The sequence below is a fragment of the Zosterops lateralis genome (genome assembly GCF_965231275.1).
Source record: "Zosterops lateralis genome assembly, chromosome: 34".
NCBI classification, from domain to species: domain Eukaryota; kingdom Metazoa; phylum Chordata; class Aves; order Passeriformes; family Zosteropidae; genus Zosterops; species Zosterops lateralis.
In genome coordinates, this window is record NC_139794.1 from 159015 (window position 1) to 174602 (window position 15588).

The 15588-nt window shown below is 62.8% G+C and overlaps 1 protein-coding gene across 1 annotated transcript; it reads left to right on the plus strand.

Annotated features, from left to right (window-relative positions):
• Window positions 1-1542: 1542 nt before the first annotated feature.
• Window positions 1543-15484, plus strand: LOC310921437 (transferrin receptor protein 2-like; the record flags this gene model as incomplete). The annotated part of the gene is made up of 20 exons (XM_083881566.1): window positions 1543-1584; window positions 1670-1859; window positions 2841-3030; window positions 4365-4499; window positions 5061-5166; window positions 5279-5401; window positions 5831-5953; window positions 7060-7196; window positions 7853-8031; window positions 8514-8633; window positions 9096-9178; window positions 9292-9355; window positions 9916-9983; window positions 10314-10390; window positions 11032-11116; window positions 11730-11939; window positions 13008-13148; window positions 14259-14483; window positions 14742-14940; window positions 15408-15484. Exons 1-20 carry the CDS (start codon window positions 1552-1554, stop codon window positions 15482-15484), a joined length of 2565 nt encoding a protein of 854 aa, XP_083737692.1. The 5' UTR covers window positions 1543-1551.
• Window positions 15485-15588: the final 104 nt, after the last annotated feature.

Consider the following 15588-nt stretch of genomic DNA (forward strand, 5'->3'; position numbering starts at 1 on the left):
AAACTGGGACCCAAAACCTCCAAAACCCCCAAACTGGGACCCCCAAAATCCCTGGGACCCCAAATGTGGGACCCCCAAATCTGAGACCCCCAAAGGTCCCGGGACCCCCAAACTTGGACCCCCAAAACTCCTGAGACCCCCCAACCTGAGACCCCCCAAAACTGACACTCCCAAACCTCCAGGACGCCCAAAACAGCCCCCAAACCCACTGAGACCCCTCCCCAAAAAGCTCCTGAACCCCCAAACCTTCCTGACCCCCCCAGACCAGTGGGGACCCCCCAAAATCCCCCCAAACCCCCCCAAACTCCCCCAAAACCCCCCCAAAAAACCCCCACATCGCCCCAAAACCCCCCCAAATCCCCCCCAAACCCGTTTCCGGCTCAGCCAATCAGCGCCCAGACCTGGCGGCGCCAAGGCGGGAAGGCCACGCCCCCTGGGCCACGCCCTCATTTAACCCCGCCCCTCTAATAGCAATGAAATCTTAACAAGCCACGCCCCCTTTCCCATAGCAACAAGCCACGCCCCCAGGCCACGCCCCCAGCTAACCCCGCCCCTACAATATAATTTATATATACACCACGCCCCCTTCCATGCCATTGGCCACGCCTACCCAATCCCAGGCCACGCCCCCACAGGTGAGAAAAAGGGGCGTGGCCACGGCGGGTCCGGCGGCGCCGCGTGAGCGGGACCGGGGGGGGAATTTTGGGGGAATTTTTGGGGATTTTGGGGCTTTTTGGGTCTTTTTGGGGTCCTGGGGGAGGTTGGGGGGTTTGGGGAGGTCCCTGGGGGGATTTTGGGGGGTTTTGGGGGGGAGGGGACAGAGGTTTGGGGGAGGGGCAAAGTCCGGCCGGGGCCAAAGTCTGACCGGGGGGGGGAGGGGAGGAAGGGCAGCCCCCCAGGGACCCCCCGGGACCCCCCCAGGGGACCCCAAAATACTCTGGGGACCCCCGGAACTCCCCCAGGACCCTCCTGAGGTCCCCAAGTCTCCCCGGGACCCCCCCAAACCGTTCTGGGACCCCCCGGGATCCCCCCAGGAGACCCCAAGACCCCCCCAAGACCCTCCTGAGCCCCCCTAGGACCCCCCAGACCCCCCAGGACCCCCCAAAATCTCTCTGGGACCCTCTCAGGACCCCTGGGACCCCCCAAGACCTCCCCAGGACCCCCCAAAATTGCTCTGGGACCCCCCAGAACCCTCCTGATCTCCCCTGAGACCCCCCCCTGGACCCCCCCAGGACCCTCCTGAGCCCCCCAAGACCCCCCAGGACCCTCCTAATCCCCTCAGGACCCCCTAAGACCCTCCTGATCCCCCCCAGGACTCCTCAAGACCCCCCAGGACCCCCCAAAATTACTGTGGGACCCCCCAAGACCCTCCTAATCCCCCCCGGACCCCCTTGACACCCCCCAGGACCCCCCCAAGACCCTCAAGACGCCCCCAAGACCCTCCTGATCTCCCCCAGGACCCCCTGGGACCCCTCAGGACCCCCCAAAATATCTGTGGGACCCCCTCAAACCCTCTTGATCCTCCCCAGGACCCCCCCCCCCCCGGTTACCATGGAGACCCTCACCCGCTATTTCCGCACTCGGGTAAATCCCCCTCCCCTTCCCCATAAATTTGGGGACCCCCCTGGACCCCCCCCGGATTTTGGGGCCCCCCTGACGGCCCCTGCAGCCCCCCGGGGGCGGCCCCGTGTCCTATTCCCGGCACAGGGACCCCCGGGGGGAGGAGGAGGGGGCGGAGCCAATGGTGCGGCTGCCCAGGCCACGCCCCCGGAACAGGCCACGCCCCCCGCGAGAGCCACGCCCCCGGCTCCACCCCCTGGTCACTCTGGCCTTGGGCTCGGCCACGGCCTTTGTGTTGGGTGAGTGACCACTGAGTGACCACTGAGTGACCAGTGAGTGACCACTGAGTGACCACTGAGTGACCACTGAGTGACCATCCACTCAGTGACCACTGACCCATGAGTGACCAGTGAGTGAGTGACCAGTGAATGACCAGTGACCACTAGTGACCACTGAGTGACCAACCCCTGAGTGACCACTGAGTGACCAACCCCTGAGTGACCCTGAATGACCAGTGAGTGACCATTGAGTGACCACTGACCACTGAGTGACCAGTGAGTGAGTGACCAGTGAGTGACCACTGACCACTGAGTGACCACTGAGTGACCATCCACTCAGTGACCACTGACCCATGAGTGACCAGTGAGTGAGTGACCAGTGAATGACCAGTGACCACTAGTGACCACTGAGTGACCAACCCCTGAGTGACCACTGAGTGACCCTGAATGACCAGTGAGTGACCATTGAGTGACCACTGACCACTGAGTGACCAATGATTGATTCCTGAGTGACCAGTGAGTGACCCCTGAGTGACCACTGAGTGACCAACCCCTGAGTGACCACTGAGTGACCCTGAATGACCCCTGAGTGACCACTGAGTGACCAGTGAGTGACCAACCCCTGAGTGACCACTGAGTGACCACTGACCAGTGAGTGACCAGTGAGTGATCCCTGAGTGACCACTGACCTGTGAGTGACCACTGAGTGACCACTGACCCCTGAGTGACCACTGAGTGACCACTGACCACTGAGTGACCACTGAGTGACCGGTGACCCATGAGTGACCAGTGAGTGACCCCTGAGTGACCAGTGAGTGACCAGTGAGTGACCAATGAGTGACCGTTAAGTGACCAATGATTGATCCAAGTGACCACTGAGTGACCACTGACCACCGAGTGACCAGTGAGTGACTAATGACTGATCCCTGAGTGACCGCTGAGTGACCAATGAGTGACCCCTAAATGACCCCTCTGACCCCGCCCCTCTGGCCCCGCCCCCAGGGCTGTTGGTGGCCGGGATTGGCCACACCCCGTGCCGGGGCGGGGCTCTGGGGGCGGGGCCTCTGGGCGGAGGCTCCGCCCCCGATGGGGTTTGGGGCGGGGCCAGTGAAGAGGCTCCGCCCCCCCGGCCCCGCCTGCGGGAGCTGCTGCGGCGACACCTGTCGGAGCAGAGGATGGAGGCCTGGGCCAGGTCAGTGACCGCTGACCGCTGACCATTGGTGACCACTGCTGACCACTGACCACTGCTGACCACTGCTGACCACTGACCACCGCTGACCACTGACCACTGCTGACCACTGACCATTGGTGACCATTAATGACCACTGACCACTGCTGACCACTGACCATTGGTGACCAATGACCATTGGTGACCATTAATGACCACTGACCACTGCTGACCACTGACCACTGCTGACCACTGACCATTGGTGACCACTGACCATTAATGACTACTGATCATTGCTGACCACTGACCACTGCTGACCACTGACCACCGCTGACCACTGACCACTGCTGACCACTGACCATTGGTGACCATTAATGACCACTGACCACTGCTGACCACTGACCATTGGTGACCAATGACCATTAATGACTACTGATCATTGCTGACCACTGACCATTAATGACCATTACTGACCACTGACCACTGCTGACCACTGACCATTGGTGACCATTAATGACCACTGACCACTGCTGACCACTGACCACTGCTGACCACTGACCATTGGTGACCATTAATGACCACTGACCACTGCTGACCACTGACCATTGCTGACCACTGACCATTGGTGACCATTAATGACCACTGAACACTGCTGACCACTGACCATTGGTGACCACTGACCATTGGTGACCATTAATGACCACTGAACACTGCTGACCACTGACCATTGGTGACCACTGACCATTGGTGACCATTAATGACCACTGACCACTGCTGACCACTGACCATTGGTGACCACTGACCATTGGTGACCATTAATGACCACTGACCACTGCTGACCACTGACCACTGCTGACCACTGACCATTGGTGACCATTAATGACCACTGACCACTGCTGACCACTGACCATTGGTGACCACTGACCATTAATGACCATTAATGACCACTGACCACAACTGACCACTGACCACTGCTGACCACTGACCATTAATGACCATTACTGACCACTGACCGCTGACCACAGCTGACCGCTGACCACCGCTGACCATTACTGACCACAGCTGACCGCTGACCACCGCTGACCATTACTGACCACAGCTGACCGCTGACCACAACTGACCACTGACAGTTACTGACCACTGACCATTATTGACCTCTGACCTCTACCCTCTGGCCACTCTTACTGACCAGTGACCACCACTGACCACTGACCATTCCTAACCCCACCTCCCCGTGACCCCTGTGACCACTGACCATTAATGACCACTAACCACTGACCACCACTGACCTCTGACCCTTACTGACCACTGACCATTGCTGACCACTGCCCAGCACTGACCCCGCCCTCTGTCCGCAGGGAGGTCAGCGCGGGGCCGCACGGGGCGGGGTCGGGGCGTGGCCGGGCTTTGGCCCAATCGGTGCTCAGCGCCCTGGAGGGGGCGGGGCTGACCCGGGCCTGGAGCCGCCCACAGCCCCTCCCCCTCCCCGTGAGGTAAGGGTCACTTAGGGTCACTCGGGGGTCACTCAGGGGTCAGTGGGGGGTCACTGGGTGGTCACTCAGGGGTCACTGGGTTGGTCACTCGGGGGTCACCAAGGGGTCACTGGGGGGGTCACTGGGGGGTCACTCAAGGGTCATTGGAGTGGTCAGTGGGGTGGTCAGTGGGAGGGTCAGTCAGGGGTCACTGGGGGGTCACTGGGGGGTCACTCAAGGGTCATTGGAGTGGTCAGTGGGAGGGTCACTCAGGGGTCACTCAGGGGTCACTGGGGTCAGTGGGGTGGTCAGTGGGACGGTCACTCAGTGGTCACTCAGGGGTCACTGGGGGGTCACTCAGGGGTCAGGGGGGTGGTCAGTGGGGTGGTCAGTGGGAGGGTCACCCAGGGGTCACTCAGGGGTCACTCGGAGGTCACTGAGGGGTCAGTGGGGTGGTCAGTGGGAGGGTCACTGGGGGGTCATTCAGGGGTCACTCAGGGGTCAGTGGGAGGTCACTGGGTGGTCACTCAGGGGTCACTGGGGGTTTGGGGGTGACCGCTGACCACTGACCTTTGACCCCAGGGGGGAGGTGACCCTGCGGTGGGTGGGGCCGAAGGGGGAGGAGCTCGAGCAGCTCCGGCTGGACCCCGAGGCCTTTTGTGCCTGGAGCGCCCCCGGGACGGCCACGGTGAGTGACCCCTGACCCCTGACCCTGACCCCTGACCCCGACCCCTGACCCCTGATAACCCCTGATAACCCCTGATAACCCCTGACCCCCCCTGACCCCCGCTGACCCTCAGGGCGGCCTCGTCTACGGCCACTACGGCCGCCCCCAGGACCTGTCCGAGCTCCGGGCCCGGGGGGTGTCGCCCAAAGGTCACCTGATGCTGCTGCGGCTGGGGCGGGGCAGCCCCGCCCAACAGGTGAGGCCCCGCCCACTGGGGGAGAGGTGAGGGGCAGCCACGCCCACCAGGTGAGGCCCCGCCCACCAGGGGAGCCCCCATAATTGCGGGAGGGGCAGCCCCGCCCACCAGGTGAGAGGGGAAAGGGAGGCCACGCCCACCAGGTGAGAGAGGGAAGGAAAGCCCCGCCCACCAGGTGAGAGGGAGGCCACACCCACCAGGTGAGCCCCATTATTTAGGGAGGGTTAGCCCCGCCCACCAGCTGATTCCCCCATTTATGGGCGTGTCCTCTCCCTGACCCCACCCCCAGCCCCACCCACCAGGTGAGAGGGGCGGGGAAAGAGAGGCCCCGCCCACCAGCTGAGCTGGGATGTTTAGCCCCGCCCACCCCCTGACACACCAATTCTGGGCGTGTCCCGTCGCTGACCCCGCCCCCGGCCCCGCCCACAGGTGGCAGCAGCGGCAGGGGCGGGGGCCGTGGGGGTCCTGTTGTACCCCGACCCCCGGGACAGCGCCCGGCCCGGCCTGGGGGGGGACAGCGGCCTGGGGGGGGACACGGCGGTGACAGTGCACGTGAGAGAGGGGACAGCGGGGACATTGGGGACATTGGGGTCATTGGGGTCATTTGGGGACATTGGGGACATTGGGGGGTCATTGGGGACATTGGGGACATTGGGGGACATTGGGGGGTCATTGGGGTCAATGGGGTCATTGGGGACATTGGGGTCATTGGGGTCATTGGGGTCAATGGGGACATTGGGGACATTGGGGACACTGAGGGGACATTGGGGACATTGGGGGGTCATTTGGGGGGTCATTGGGGACATCGGGGGGATTGGGGACACTGAGGGACATTTGGGGACATTGGGGTCATTGGGGATTTTGGGGGGTAATTTGGGTCTAGGGGTATTTTTGGGAGGGGTCTGGGGGTAATTCGGCATCAGGGATAATTTGGGGAGGGGTCTCAGGGTAATTTGGGTCTGGGGGTAATTGGGGTCAGGGATAATGTGGGGAGGGGTCCCAGAGTAATTTGGGGAGGGTCTGTGGTAATTTGGGGCGTCTGGGGATAATTTGGGGGGGGGTCGGGGGATATTTGGGGGGGTAATTTGGGGGTCCCAGGGTAATTTGGGGGGGGTCTGGGACTATTTAGGGTCTGGGGGTAATTTGGGGAGGGGTCCCTGGTTAAATTTGGGTGTGGGGGCAATTTGGGGAGGGGTCTGGGGGGGTAATTTGGGTCTGGGGGTAATTTGGGTCTGGGGGTAATTTGGGTCTGGGGGTATTTTTTGGGGGGGATTTTGGGGATCTTGGGGTAATTTGGGATCTGGATAATTTGGGGAGGGGTCTGGGGGTAATTTGGGGTCAGGGATAATTTGGGGAGGGGTCATGGGATATTTTGGGGGAGGGATTTAGAGGTCCCGGGGTAATTTGGGTCTGGGGGCAATTTGGGGGTCCTGAGGATATTTTTTGGGGGGATTTTGAGGGTCTCAGGGTATTTTTGGGGGAGGATTTTGGGGTCTGGGTGTATTTTGGGGAGGGGTCCTGGGGAGTAATTTGGGGAGGGGTCTTGGGGATAATTTGGGGGGGGGGTCGGGTGATATTTTGGGGGGGGATTTTGGGGTCCCGGGGTAATTTGGGGAAGGGTCTCGGTGCTAATTTGGGGAGGGGTCTCCCCTGAGCAGGTGCAGGAGGGGGCGGGGGACCCCTGGAGCCGGGGATTCCCCTCCGTCACTGGCCACGCCCCCTCGGGGATCCCCCCGGGGGTTCCCCCGATCCCCGCCCACCCCGTCAGCGCCAACGTGGCGGCGCGGCTGCTGCGGTGAGACCCCTCCCCAAATTACCCCGGGACCCCCGGGACCCCTCCCCTAATTACCCCGGGACCCCTCCCCAAATTATGGGACATTTCCCTAAATCCTGGGACCCCTCCCCAAATTACCCCCAGGACCCCTCCTCTAATTGGGGACCCCTCCCCAAATTATGAGACCCCCTCCCCAAATTATCCCCAGGACCCCTCCCCAAATTACCCCCAGACCCAAAATACCCCAGACCCAAAATTATCCCCAGGACCCCTCCCCAAATTATCCCCGGGACCCCTCCCCAAATTATCCCCGGGACCCCTCCCCTAATTATCCCTGGGACCCCTCCCCAAATTCGGGACCCCTCCCCAAATTGTGGGACCCCGACTCAGATTACCCCAGGACCCCTCCCCTAATTGGGGACCCCGACTCAAATTGGGGACCCCTCCCCTAATTAAGGACCCCTCCCCAAATTGGGGACCTCTCCCCGAATTACCCCCAGGACCCCTCCCCTAATTATCCCTGGGACCCCTCCCCAAATTACCCCAGGACCCCTCCCCTAATTTGGGACCCCTCCCCAAAACCTGGGACACCCTCAAACCTGAACCCTCCCCCAGCACCCCCAGACCCATTTCAGGGTTTTTGAGCCCCCAGACCCATTTCCCTGTCCCCATTCCAGGGTTCTGGGGGGTCCCCGCGCCCCCCCGCGCTGGTTGGGCCCCGGGGGGGTCCCGGGGGGGTCCCTGCTGTTCCAGCCCCCCCCGGGGGGGCGGCGGCTGCAGCTGCGGGTGGGGGGGGGGACCCGCCCCGGGACCCTCACCAGCGTCTTTGGGGCCCTCAGGGGGCACCTGGAGCCAGGTGAGAAAGGGGGCGGGGCCAAAGGGGGCGGGGCTTAAAAATGGGGTGGGGTTAAAAGGGGGCGGGGCTAAGATGGGGCTTAGTTAATTGGGGGTGGGGTCAGTTGGGTGTGGTCATGGTGGGATGGGCGTGGTCAGTTTGGGTGTGGTTATTTGGGTGTGGTCGGGGTGTGGTCATGATGGGAGGGGTGTGGCCAAACTGGGCGTGGTCATTTAGGTGTGGTCACTTTGGGTGTGGTCAGACCATGGGCGTGGTCACAGAGGGGGAGGAACCACAGGAGGGCGTGGCAATGGCATTAATGAGGTTGGGCGTGGCCTCACACAATTGGGTGTGACCAGAGGGGCGTGGCCAATTATAATTTGTGGATGTGGCCGGAATGGGCGGGGTTGAGCTGTAGGTGTGGGCGTGGCCGGAGGTGGGCGTGATGAGAAGTGGGTGTGGCCGGAAGTGGGCGTGGCCTCTCTGACGCCGGCCCCGCCCAGACTGTTACGTCATCGTGGGGGCGCGCCGTGATTCGCTGGGCCCGGGGGCGGCGGCCTCGGGCGTGGGCACCGCCCTCCTGCTGGAGCTCGCCCGGTTCTTCGCCGCCATTGGCCGAGAGGGTGAGGGGGCGGGGCCGGGGCTGGGGGCGGGGCCGGGGCTGGGGGCAGGGTTAACAATTTGGGGCGGGGCTGAAATTGGGGAATTTGGGGTTCCAAAATTGAGGGGAGGGGTCGGGGGGGGGAGGGGAGGGCCTGGGTGACCCCCAGCTGACCCCTGGGTGACCCCTGAGTGACCATGTGTGACCCCTGACTGACCCCAACCCCTGAGTGACCAGAGTGACCCCTGAATGACCCTGTAGTGACCCCTGAGTGACCCGAGTGACCCCTGGATGACCCTTGACCCCTGACTGACCCTTGAGTGACCTTGGATGACCCCTGAGTGACCCCTGAGTGACTCCTGAGTGACCCCACAGTTACCTCTGACCCCATTGTGACCCTTGGCTGAGCACTGACCCCTGTGTGACCTCTGACTGACCCCTGAATGACCCCTGAGTGACCCCATGGTGACCTTTGACCCCGCAGGGTTCCAGCTGCGCCGGACGTTGCTGTTTGTCAGTTGGGACGGGGCCGAGTTCGGACACCTGGGGGCCACCGAGTGGCTGGAGGTGACCCCTGACCCCTCACTGACCCCTGAGTGACCCCAGTGACCCTTGAGTGACCACAGTGACCCCTCAGTGGCCTCGCTGACCCCTCGCTGACCCCTCGCTGACCCCCCCAGGGTTACCCCGACCTGCTCCACACCAAAGTCGCCGCCTACATCAGCCTGGACCGGGCGGTGCTGGGTGAGCCCCGCCCCCATCGCTGACCACGCCCCCCAGCCCCTCCAGGCCCCTCCCCATCCCCCTGACCCCACCCTTCACCCTCTCTGACCCCGCCCCCAGCTCTGGCCACGCCCCCAGCCCTGACCCCACCCCCATCCTTGACCACGCCCCCATCACTGACGCTGCCCCAGCCCTGACCCCGCCCTCGGCCCTGGACACGCCCCCAGCCCTGAATTCCTGACCCCGCCCCATCCCCAGACCACGCCTCCAGCCCTGGCCACGCCCCCAGGCTCTCCCAGCACCTCCTCCAGCCCTCTGACCCCGCCCCCAGCCCTGACCACGCCTCCATAACTATGACCCCGCCCCATCCCTGACCCCTCCCCCACCTCTCCCTGACCCCTCCCCCACCCCCTCTGACCCCTCCCCCACCACCCAGACCCCTCCCCCACCCCAGCCCCTCCCCTACCTCTTCTGACCCCTCCCCCAACTCCTCCTTGGCTCCTCCCCTGACCCCTCCCCCACCCCCTCTGACCCCTCCCCCACCCCTCTGACCCCTCCCCCCCCGTGGCCCCTCCCCCCAGGCTCGGAGCGGTTCGTGGTCCGTTCCAGCCCCACCCTGGGGAACCTGGTGGAGAAAGTGCTGGAACAGGTGGGGGAGGGGCCTGGACAGCTGGGGGAGGGGGAGGGGCCTGGACAGGGGTGGGGGGAGGGGTCATGTAAAGCTGGGGGAGGGGCATGGAAATGTAGTGGGAGGGGTCTGTTGTGGGGGAGGGGTCATGGAGAGGTGGGGGAGGGGCCAAGGAGGAGGTGGGGGAGGGGTCAGTGAGGTGGGGGAGGGGCTGGGATAGGTGGGGGAGGAGCCAGGAGAAATGAGGGAGTGACCAGGTGAGGTGGGGGAGGGGTCAGAGGGGTGTGGGAGGAGTCACAGGTGGAGGGAGGGGCCGCCCCTCCCCCAATCACCTCGCCCTTCCCCCCACAGGTGGACAGTCCCCACGAGGGCGGGAAAAGTCTCCTGGAGACCCTGAACCGACCTGGGCGGGGCTGGGAGAGCGACGTGTGAGACACACCTGGGGACACCTGGGACACACCTGGGACACACCTGGGACACACCTGGGACACACCTGGGACACACCTGGGGACACACCTGGGGACACACCTGGGGACACCTGGGACACCTGGGGACAGCTGGGGGCACCTGGGGACACCTGGGGATACCTGGGGATACCTGGGGACACCTGGGGACACCTGGGGATACCTGGGGATACCTGGGGACACCTGGGGACACACCTGGGGACACACCTGGGGACACACCTGGGGACACCTGGGACACCTGGGACACACCTGGGACACACCTGGGGACACCTGGGGACACCTGGGACACCTGGGACACACCTGGGGACACCTGGGGACACCTGGGGACACACCTGGGGACACACCTGGGGACACCTGGACACACCTGGGGACACACCTGGGGACACCTGGGGACACACCTGGGACACACCTGGGACACACCTGGGGACACACCTGGGGACACACCTGGGACACACCTGGGACACCTGGGGACACCCGGGACACACCTGGGACACACCTGGGGACACCTGGGGACACACCTGGGGACACCTGGGCACACCTGTGTCCCACCTGTGTCCCACCTGTATCACACCTGTGTCTCACCTGAGCACACCTGTGTCCCCCAGGCTCCGCCCCCTCTCCCCTGACTCAGGTGCTTTTCCCTTCACGGCGGCCGCGGGGGTCCCGGCCATGGAGTTTGGATTTGACGAGGTGAGACCTGTCCCCAAAGTGTCCCCCAATGTCCCTAAAGTGTCCCTAAGGGTCCCCAAGGGTTCTCAAGGTGTCCACAAGGGTCCCCAAGGGTCCCAGGTGTCCCCTGGCCCTGCCCTCAGGTGTGTCCCCATGTCTGGATTGTGTCCCTGTGTCCCCCCTGTCCCCTCAGTGACTCTGTCCCCCTGTCCCCTGCCAGGCTGTGACCATGTCCCCTTGTCCCCGTGTCCTGTCACTGTGTCCCCATGTCCCCTGAGTGACCCTGTCCCCTGTGACCGTGTCCCCGTGTCCCCGTGTCCCTCCTGTCCCCTCAGTGACCCTGTCCCTTGTCCCCATGTCCCAGTGACATTGTCCCTTGTCTCCTTGTCCCCTTGTCCCCATTTCCCCTTGTCCCCATCTCCCCTCTGACCATGTCCCTGTGTCCCCATGTCCCCTTGGTGACCCTGTCCCCATGTCCCTTGTCCCCAGGCCATTGGCAGTGTCTCCAGGGCCCTGGGGACCCCCGAGGACACCCTGTCCCCATGTCCCCCTGTCCCCTGTGACCCTGTCCCCTTGTCCCCTGCCAGGCTGTGACCATGTCCCCTATCCCAGTGACACTGTCCCTTGTCCCCAGGCCGTTGGCAGTGTCTCCCGGGCCCTGGGGACCCCCGAGGACACGCTGTCCCGGTTGGGGACGCGGCTCCGGGGGCGGCTCCCGGCGCTGACCCGGGCGGTGGCCGCGGTGGCCGCGCAGCTCCTGCTCCGCCTGGGCCACGACCCGCGGCTGCCCCTGGACCCCGGAGCCCTGGGGGACGCGCTGGTGCGGCAGCTGGCCCCGCTGCAGGTGGGTACAGACCAGTATAAACCAGTATAGACCAGTATAGACCAGTATAGACCAGTATAGACCAGTATAGACCAGTATAGGCCAGTATAGACCAGTATGGACCAGTATGGGATGGGGGGACACTGAGGGGACACGCTGGTGCAGCAGCTGGCCCCGCTGCAGGTCAGTGAAAACCAGTATGGACCAGTATAGACCAGTTTAACCCAGTTTAACATAGTCTAGCCCAGTATAACCCACTATTCCCAGTATTCCCAGTGCTCCCAGTATAACCCAGTCTAGTCCAGTCTAACCCGGTCTAGTCCAGTCAAGTCCAGTCTGACCCAGTTTAACCCAGTATTCCCAGTCTAACCCAGTTTAACCCAGTATAACTAGTCTAGCCCAGTCTAACCCTGTCCTCCCAGTCCATTCCAGTTTAACCCAGTCTATCCCAGTGTATCCCAGTATAACCCAGTGCTCCCAGTCTAGCCCAGTCTATCCTAGTGCTCCCAGTGCTCCCAGTCTAACCCAGTCCTCCCAGTGCCCCCACCCTAGCCCAGTCTAACCAGTATTCCCAGTCTAACCCAGTCTATCCCAGTGCTCCCAGTCTAACCCAGTGCTCCCAGTCTAACCCAGTATTCCCAGTCCTGCCCAGTATAAACCAGTCTAACCAGTCCCCCCAGTCTAACCAGTGCTCCCAGTCCTCCCAGTACAACCCAGTTTAACCCAGCCTATCCCAGTCTAACCCAGTTTAACCCAGTCTATCCCAGTCTAAGCAACCCAATCTAACCCAGTCTAACCCAGTTTAACCCAATTTAACCCACACTAACCCAGTCTAACCCAGTCCTCCCAGTCTATCCCAGTCTATCCCAGTCTATCCCAGTCTATCCCAGTCTATCCCAGTCCTCCCAGTGCTCTCAGTATTCCCAGTCCTCCCAGTATTCCCAGTATAACCCAGTTTAACCCAGTATAACTAGTCTAGCCCAGTCTAACCCTGTCCTCCCAGTCCATCCCAGTTTAACCCAGTCTAACCAGTCTATCCCAGTCCTCCCAGTCCCCCCAGTCTGACCCTGTGTGCAGCGCCCCCTGCAGGCGCGGGGCCTGTCCCTGCAGTGCCTCTCCTCGGCCAGAGGGGGCGTCGTGCGGGCGGCGGCGGCGCTGCGGAGGGACATGGCGGGCTCGGACAGCGGCAGCGAGCGCCTCAACCGCGGCTTCAACGCGCGCCTGATGGCCGTGGGTGTCACCTGTGCCACCTGTGTGTCACCTGAGTCACCCCCTTTGTCACCTGTGTTACCTGTGTGTCACCTGAGTCACCCCCTGTGTCACCTGTGTAACCTTTGTTACCTGTGTGTGTCACCTGTGTTACCTGTGTGTCACCTGTGTCACCTGCGTCACCTCCTGTGTTACCTCTGTGTTGTCTGTGTGTCACCTGAGTCACCCCATGTCACCTGTGTCACCCTCTGTATCACCTGAGTAACCTTTGTGTTACCTGTATCACCTGTGTCACCTCCTGTGTCACCTGAGTCACCCTCTGTATCACCTGTGTAACCTTTGTGTTACCTGTGTTACCTGCGTGTTACCTGTATTACCTGTGTGTCACCTGTCTGTCACCTGTGTGTCACCTCAGTCACCCCCTGTGTCACCTGTGTGTCACCTGTGTGTCACCTGTGTGTCACCTGAGTCACCCCCTGTATCACCTGTGTGTCACCTGTATCGCCTTTATGTTACCTGTGTGTCACCTGAGTCACCCCGTGTCACCTGTGTGTCCCCTGTCACCTGTGTCACCTGTGTGTCACCTGTGTGTCACCTGTGTGTCACCTGACTCACCCCCTGTGTCACCTTTGTGTCACCTGTCACCTGTGTGTCACCTGAGTCACCTGTCATCTATGTGTTACCTGTATTACCTCTATGTTACCTGTCCCCTGTGTGTCACCTGTGTCACCTGCAGCACACCTGGCGCTGCTACCTGTCCTGTGTCCCTGTCCCCTCCTGTCCCCTGATGTCCCCTCACTGTCCCTCCCCATCCCTGACTGTGTCCCCACTGTCCCCTCCTGTCCCCCAATGTCCCCTCCCTGTCCCCACCCTTGACCGTGTCCCCTCTGTCCCCTCTGTCCCCTCCCTGTCCCCCCTGACGGTGTCCCCTCCTGTCCCCTCATTGTCCCCTGTCCCTGTCCCCCCTGACGGTGTCCCCTCCTGTCCCCTCATTGTCCCCTGTCCCTGTCCCCCCTGACGGTGTCCCCTCCTGTCCCCTCATTGTCCCCTGTCCCTGTCCCCCCTGACGGTGTCCCCTCTGTCCCCTCTGTCCCTGTCCCCCCTGACGGTGTCCCCTGGTGTCCCCCCCAGGCCGAGGCGTCGCTGTTGTCACCGTTCGTGTCCCCTCTGGTCACCCCCTTCCGCCACATCCTGCTGGGCCGGGGGGGACACACCCTGCCCGCGCTGGTGGCCGAGCTGGGGACACTGGGGACACCGCAGGGGACACCGGGGACACCGCAGGGGACATCGGGGACACCGGAGACATCATTGAGGACAATGGGGACAACGGGGACATTGGGGACATTGGGGACATCAGCAGGCTCAAAGGGGACATTGGGGACAATGAGCACACCAGAGGGGACATTGGGGTCATTGGGGACAATGGGGACATCAGGGACAGTGGGGGCATTGGGGACAGTGGGGACACCAGAGGGGACAGTGGGGACATCCGGGTCATTGGGGACAATGGGGACAAAGAGGGTGACATTGGGGACATCAGTGGGCTCAGAGGGGACAGTGGGGACACCATTGAGGACATTGGGGACACCACTGGGGACATTGGGGACACTGGGGACATTGGGGACACGCAGGGACAGCCTCCGCCTGCGGGTGGCGCTGCTGGCCTGGACCCTGCGGGGCACGGCCGGGGCTCTGGGCGGGGACAGTGGGGACATTGGGGACATCGGGGACAGCTGGGGGGGCCTGGGGGACGGCGGCGACTGCGGGGACATCGGCGACATTGGGGACAGTGGGGACATTGGGGACACTCAGGGTGGCCTTGGGGACACTGGGGACACCCAGGGTGGCCTTGGGGACATTGGGGACATTGGGGACACCCGGGGTGGCCTTGGGGACACTGGGGACACCCAGGGTGGCCTTGGGGACACTGGGGACACCCGGGGTGGCCTTGGGGACATTGGGGACACCCGGGGTGGCCTTGGGGACATTGGGGACATTGGGGACAGCTGGGAGAGGGAGGACACGTGGGACTATGGGGACACCCGGGGGGGGGGTGGCCTTGGGGACACCAGAGGGGACCTTGGGGACAACAAAGGGGACATTGGGGACACTCGGGGCGGGGCTTGGTGACACTTTTGGGGCTCTGGGGACACTTTGGGGACACCTGGGGACACTTTGGGGACAAAGGGACAGAGGGGACCTGGTGGGTGGCCTTGGGGACACTTTGGGGTGGCCACGCCCCCTCATTTGCATCAGACGCGTTTATTGGCTGTGACACAGAATTGGGGACAATAAAAGCACCGAGGGGGCCACGCCCATTTCTGACCCCGCCCATCCGTGACCCCGCCCACTTATGACCACGCCCACATCGGCGCCGCCTGCTCGCGTTTGGCCACGCCCCCTTTTGGAAGAAGCCCAAAAATGCACCAAAATCGCCCGAATTTTTTCCCAAAAAAACTTC